Source organism: Pseudophryne corroboree, chromosome 10 (assembly GCF_028390025.1).
Source record: "Pseudophryne corroboree isolate aPseCor3 chromosome 10, aPseCor3.hap2, whole genome shotgun sequence".
In the NCBI taxonomy this organism is placed as follows: Eukaryota; Metazoa; Chordata; class Amphibia; order Anura; family Myobatrachidae; genus Pseudophryne; species Pseudophryne corroboree.
In genome coordinates, this window is record NC_086453.1 from 354,661,168 (window position 1) to 354,668,384 (window position 7,217).

Here is a 7,217-nt window from a genome sequence, read left to right on the forward strand (position 1 = left end):
CTCATCACCTTTATCATCTATCTCCTGTAACGGCCTTCTTTCTTCCCCATTTGTATTACAGAGGGGGACGAGGCAAGGCTGCCCCCTATCCCCTCTCCTTTTCGATCTCTCAATTGAGCCCCTAGCACAAGCTATACGTAGTTCACCTCATATATACGGAATTTCAATTGGCTCGCAGATTCTGAAAATTGCATTATTTGCTGATGATACTCTTTTATTTTTAACAAATCAGGAGCAATCACTTCCCTCCTTATTAAAAGTGATACACGCCTTTGGGAAAGTAGCCGGATATAGAATAAACGTTAATAAGTCAGAACTCATGATACTAGGTAAATCATCACCAACTTTACTATCCCACCCAGATGTAACTTCTTTTAAACTGTCACACTCCCACTTTAAATATTTAGGTATTAATGTCTGTGCAGATCTATCCAATCTCTACAGAATTAACTACTCCCCCGTTATAGAAAATTTAGCCCTTAAATTAGAAACATGGAAGGACCTACCTCTGTCTTTATTAGGCAGAATGGAAGTGATTAAATGCATTATTTTCCCCAAGTTATTTTATTTTATACAAATGCTCCCTATATCTTTAACCCGCTCTGATATCCTCAAGATTGAGACACTCTTTTCGAAGTTCCTTTGGCAAGGTAAAAGACCAAGAATAGCCAGACAGAAATTGAAATCCCCTAAATCAAAAGGCGGCTTTGCAGCTCCAGATGTACAGGCATACTCTTTAGCAGTTCAGTTTAGATACATTGCTGACTGGCTCCATTGTTCATCTCAATATATTGATTACGACTTGGAAGCAAAGATATTTGCCCCATATGCTCCTAGCGCACTTTTGCACCTACACCCGACTCGGATTCCGGCGCCAATAAAAAGTCATATATTATTTAGAGACTCCTTTTCCGCATGGTTAACTATTAACAAATTATGTCATCGAGATCCTCGCTTCTCACAATACATCCCATTGTGGGGAAATCCAATGTTCCCACCCTCGTTGCTTAATGCCACATATTTACAATGGAAGGAGAAAGGTCTTGATGCTTTCTATAAAGTTTTTGATCCTGGAGGTTCTTTATACTCCTACCCGGATCTATGCCAAAAATATGGACTTTCTCCAAGACACATGTATATGTATTTCCAGGTGCGTCACTTTGTACTATCTTATGGTGAGCAACCCCAAGGGGAAGACCCCAGTGGCTTGAATTTAGCCTCACATGCTATAGATGCACTATTACGTTCCTTTAAGATACGGCCATATAAAGTGAAATATATGTACTCTATTTTGTTAACATGCTTGCCCACCGTACAATGGGATATTTTATTTTCGAAATGGAAAGCTGATATACCTGCTTTGTCAAGCATTACTGATCTCACACATTCTTGTGAGAGATCTTTAAAATTGTTGTCCTCAGCATATTTTCAGGAAGTTCACCTGAGATTTTTACACAGAGCCTACATCCCTCCTTCTCAAAGAGCCCACATGGTTCCCACAGAGACTGGCGAATGCCACAAATGTGGAAGGTCATCGGCAACATTTATACATTGTGTGTGGGAATGCAGGAAAATTAGGCGTTTTTGGTGTAAACTTATCGCTTATATTAATAGGTTAATCTCCTCACATATACTACCGGACCAGTTGGCATGTCTTGCTTTAAATTTTGCAAGCTGGCAGATCGCTCCGAAGTTTTTCCCCATCATTAGTGTAATTCTTACGATTGGCAGAAAATGTATATTGATTAAATGGGTCAACCGTTCAGCTCCATCCATTACGGAAATTCAGCAAAAACTATTGCAATTGATGTACTATGATAGAAAGACAGTGTTATTGTCACCCTCTTTTAGCACTCGAAAGTTTTGCCGCAAATGGAGTCCTGTCTTAGACACTTTGCCTCTTACAACCAAACAACATATATTAAAAACTCTTGATTGCTCTTTGGCCTCATATGAACTGTATGCATATGATTAAGCATTTCAATGATACAGTTTATAGGTGGTTTTCTCTGGCAATGAGATCACATAAAATCACATTTGATGAATATTAGGGCTGGTCCCTATTACTCGTCTTTAGCATGCATCCACCCTCCCCACCCCCCCTTCCCTCTTGTATTCCCCCATCTCCGATTTCTGATACTACTTTATCTTGCTGTCCTCTTTATTTCTAATTGATATTTGTCTCACATTATCTAATACAGTGTGAAATTACTGAATATACAGAGATAAAGGTATGGGTGTGGGTCGGACACACTTTTCGAAAATAAAAACTTGAAAGGTTTTTTGTCTGATACAACCCATTCATGCACTGCATTGTAATGCAAAGATCGTACAATGAGGATTTATTTTTGCGAATATGTTAAAACTTGCTATATATCATTGTCCTTCTTTATATCAAGGAGTCTTTGTAATAGGCTGTTTTTCTCCACTCTGTATTTGATTTTACATACGTATTTGGTTCAGCATTTTCTTTTCTGGTCTGATGACCTTTCTGATCATTTATGTATAACTGAAAAACTTTCAATAAATATATTTAAAAAAAAAAAAAAAAAGTACTGCCCCTAGCAGTATCACATGAATCGTTTTTCCAGTTTATCTCTGGATAGTTAAAATCTCCCATCACTACTATGTCTCCTACTCCTGCTGCTTTTTCAATTTGCTTTAGTCACAATTCATCATCAGATGCGTTGATACCAGGCGGCCTATAGCATACACCCAATACTAACTTTTTTGTTCCTTTTTCCCCGCATGCAATTTCTACCCATAGTGTCTCAACAGTGTCTACAGTACCCTTCTGAGTATCTTCCCATATATTAGGTTTTAAAAACGGCTTTACGTACAGACACACCCCTCCACCCTTTTTATTTAGTCTGTCTCTCCTAAACAGTGTATAGCCCTCTAGATTGACTGTCCAATCATGAGATTCATCCCACCAAGTTTCAGTAATGCCTATAATATCATACTGTTTGCTTGCTGCAAGTATTTCTAGTTCACCCTTTTTACCAGTAATGCTTCTGGCGTTTACATACATACAACTAAGATAAGTATTTTCCCTTGCATTAGGGACATCTTTCACCTTATGTGGCAAGGATGACCTGTAATCGTCATTGGTTAGTGCTTTGGTAAAATCCCTTTTAGTACCCATGTTAATAACCTTACTGCCTGCTCTTACCCTCCCCCCAACTTCTCCCCCATTTTGTTTACTACCGCCATCCCCACTATTCTCACTGCATGACCCGTAGTTTTTAGCTAAACCCTCCCCCCAGGCTCCTAGTTTAAAATCTCCTCCAACCTTCTAACCATCCTTCCCCCCAGCACCGCTGCCCCCTCCTCAGTCAGGTGCAATCCGTCACGACAAAAGAGATGGCGTCTGACTGAGAAGTCCGCCCAGTGTTCCAGGAACACAAACCCCTCTTTCCTGCACCAATCCCTAAGCCACACATTTACCTCCCTAATCTCCCTCTGCCTCCCTGGACTAGCGCGTGGCACGGGTAATAATTCCGAGAATATTACCTTAGATGTCCTTGCCTTCAGTTTCTTTCCTAAGTCCCTATAGTCTTTCTTAAGGATATCCCACCTTCCGCTAACTTTGTCATTGGTGCCAACGTGCACCAAGACCGCCGGGTCTTTGCCAGCCCCTCCCAACAATCTATCTACCCGGTCCGCGATGTGCCGTACCCGAGCACCCGGGAGACAACAGACTGTACGGCGATCACGATCCCGGTAGCAGATTGCCCTATCTGCCTTCCTGATGATAGAATCCCCTACCACCACCATTTGACTAGGTACCTCTCTATCTTTTATCCCAACCGCGCCAGAGGGACCGCACCTCTGGATGCTAGAGGGAGCAGTCTCCTCCGGCACCGTAATTTCTTCGCTATCATCCTCCGATTCCTCGTCCAATCGGGCAAATTTGTTCGGGTTTGATAGTTCGGAGATGTCGTGCCTCCCCCTCTTATTCTTCCTTCTAACTGTGACCCAACTGGCTACCTGATCATCATCCTCTTCTACCAGTGACCCCTCCCGCAACTCCTCCACCGTTCTGTCTAAACTACGCTCGAGATTGTGAATCTCCCTCAGTCGCGTAACCGTTTGTCCTAGATCAGTTACCTGGGCTTCCAGGGCAACAGTTCGCACACACCTCGTGCAGATGTATTCACACTGGGCCGGTAGCTCCAGGTGTGCATACATCTTGCACGACATGCACTGAGTGAGGTCCTCAATCACAGCCCCTCCCATATTGTTTGCAAGGTCTAACTCCCTGTTACACTCAAAGAAAAAGCAGCAAAAATAAAAAATAGAAGACAAGCAATATCACTTATACAATAATTAAGCTGGCTTATACTTATCTATCTTTGTGCGGTTCTTGGTCCTTCACTTTTATGCAGCCGTAGTGCTCTCACCTGCGGCACCTATACTCCACTTAGCAGTTGCAGTTGTACCAGCTCACTGCTCCTCCTTTTCACTCGGCTTCCAGCTCCTGCTAAGAAAAAAAATAAAAAAATGCCCCTCACACCCGCACAATCACAGCCCCTCTGCTACTCCAAGTAAGAGACCCTCTCACTCACTCACAAGGTCAGCCCCTTGCAGTCTCACCAGAAGTTTAATGGTACTGTAAATGTGTGTTCCTGATTGTGTATTATAAAACTCACCTTTATCTGTATTCTAACTCACCTTTATACTGTTTCCAACTCACTTAGAAATCCCAGCAGCACTTTGAAGAGACCAGCCCCACAGAGCAGGCTCAAAGAGTCTGGTCACTGCTTATATAGGCTCACCCAGCTGTTTCAATCAGCCCCTCACCCTCCTGATTACTCCTGATCACTCACACCTGAGTTAACCCCTCAGGCTATCACCTCACATTTTTTTTTTTCCCCTCCAAAAGAAAAACAACACAAAAAAAAAAACCCAGTACAGATGTATTAAAACAAAAACAAAAACAAACAGTATAGATACAATCAATCAATCAATCAGAATCAGATTACTTTCTCTCACAAAATTAATATCTCTGTATGGATAGACAGAGATTAATCAGAGTTCACCTTTATACTGTTTCCAACTCACTTAGAAATCCCAGCAGCACTTTGAAGAGACCAGCCCCACAGAGCAGGCTCAAAGAGTCTGGTCACTGCTTATATAGGCTCACCCAGCTGTTTCAATCAGCCCCTCACCCTCCTGATTACTCCTGATTACTCACACCTGAGTTAACCCCTCAGGCTATCACCTCACACTTTTTTTTTTTTTCCCCTCCAAAAGAAAAACAACACAAAAAAAACCCCCAGTACAGATGTATTAAAACAAAAACAAAAACAAACAGTATAGATACAATCAATCAATCAATCAATCAGAATCAGATTACTTTCTCTCACAAAATTAATATCTTTGTATGGATAGACAGAGATTAATCAGAGTTCACCTTTATACTGTTTCCAACTCACTTAGAAATCCCAGCAGCACTTTGAAGAGACCAGCCCCACAGAGCAGCAAGTGCTCAGGGTGAATGGATTAACACGTGCTGGGGAGGTTGATTGGTGCAGGAAATGTGGACAAACAAATGTGTTAATGGGTGCTGTGAGGGTGAATTGATAAATGGATGTCCATTTGAAAATGACTCACCTGTTGTCATAGACTTTTTTGTTTTTATGGAAATTAGACTGAAGGAGCGTATTAGGGTTTTAGGAGTGATAATGTAAGTGTTTGCTTAGGGCACCTAGAAACCATGCACCACCCCTGCCCACATGTCAGCAATAACTGTACTTACCAATTAATACTCCAACTCATGGGCGTAGCTACCATAGGTGCAGGGGATGCAACTACTATGGGGCCTGAGTTATCTCTGGGGCCCGAGACTTTCCATGCTCCTAGTTGCTGAGTGAGCCTCACCGGTGGCATCTTTTATTTTTACAAGTGTGCTGCTGTACTGCAGCCACACGTGCTCACCCGGCCGTCAGCTCCGCCTTTCCTGAATACTAACTAATGCTGAGAAGAGGCATTGATGAGTCTGCAGGGACATCCCTGGAACATGGACACACCTCCTCCCAGCATCTGTGAGGAGACATGGGCCAGCCGGGAGAGCGGATGAGGCGTCAGTGCAGCCCCAATTGTAAGTGCTGTGGGGAGGAGGGGCACATATGGTGGCAGCGGCAGGCAGCAGGGGGCGGGCCTGTGCCATGGCATGGAATTATGCTGGGTGGCCTTTCTCTGTGCTGGGTGGACCCCAGCATGTGCAGAGATGGCAGCGTATGCAGTGATCTGCGGTCATCTCTAAATAGCCCCTTAAGTCTGAACAATGGAAAAATAACCTGAATGTTTAAGAAAGGGTTACTTAATGGACACTTGTTCCCTACCACTGCCATATTATATGCTCCTGAAAGATTAAAAATAGTTCCTCATGGAAAGTATAGAATAATTCCCAATATCTTCCACCATTGAGGAACCCGTCCAGAAAACAAACAATTCCTCCTTAATTTATACCTACCCACCCACTGAATCTCCATATAAAGCTATACATTATTTTATTTTTCATGTGGTTGCATGGTTAGTACTAGATCCAAATGAACCTTTTGTGTTTGTATATTTCAGTGACCTCTGTCAGGACAAAGACATGGCATTGAAGACAGCAATAACAAAGATCATGAAATGTGACATTGACAATGAGAATCTCACAGACCCAGAGGTGCTCCCACCAGCAGACTGTGTCATCAGTGTATGTATGTTGGATACCAGCAGCAAAGACCAAGTTGATTATATAAAGTATCTCAGAAACTTCATAAAGCTCCTGAAACCTGATGGATACCTGATATTGGTGGGGGGTTTAAATGCAACTATTGTGATGATTGGGCAGGACAAGGTACATATGTGCAAATATGATGAGAACTTTGCAAGAAAAGTTCTCACTAATGAAGGGTTTATTATTGATCACTGTGCAGTGCACAAAAGAACATCAGTGAGTGACCTTACAGACTATGAGGCACTTTTGTTTATTACAGCTCACAGAGAGTGTTAAGGCCTGATTCAGGGACGCATGCTCTGTTGATGCTGGGTACAGTTGAGCATTTTAATTTTACTGCACATGGATATAAATCGCACTACGAATAAATCCTGATCATGTTCATACTGATTTGGATAAGGAAGAGAGATATAAGACTTTCATTTGGGGCACTCTTGTGTATGTGAATATACATAAAACTTAACTTTTATTGTATATCTCATAAAAC

General features: G+C 42.2%; 1 protein-coding gene across 1 annotated transcript in view; it reads left to right on the top strand.

Annotated features, from left to right (window-relative positions):
* LOC134965363 (nicotinamide N-methyltransferase-like) overlaps positions 1 to 7,006 on the top strand; it is a 72,536-nt gene extending 65,530 nt beyond the window's left edge. Inside the window, exon 3 of the mRNA XM_063941830.1 lies at positions 6,583 to 7,006. Coding sequence (XP_063797900.1) covers positions 6,583 to 7,006 — 424 coding nt within the window. The remainder of the gene's footprint in view (positions 1 to 6,582) is intronic.
* The last annotated feature ends 211 nt before the right edge of the window (positions 7,007 to 7,217 follow it).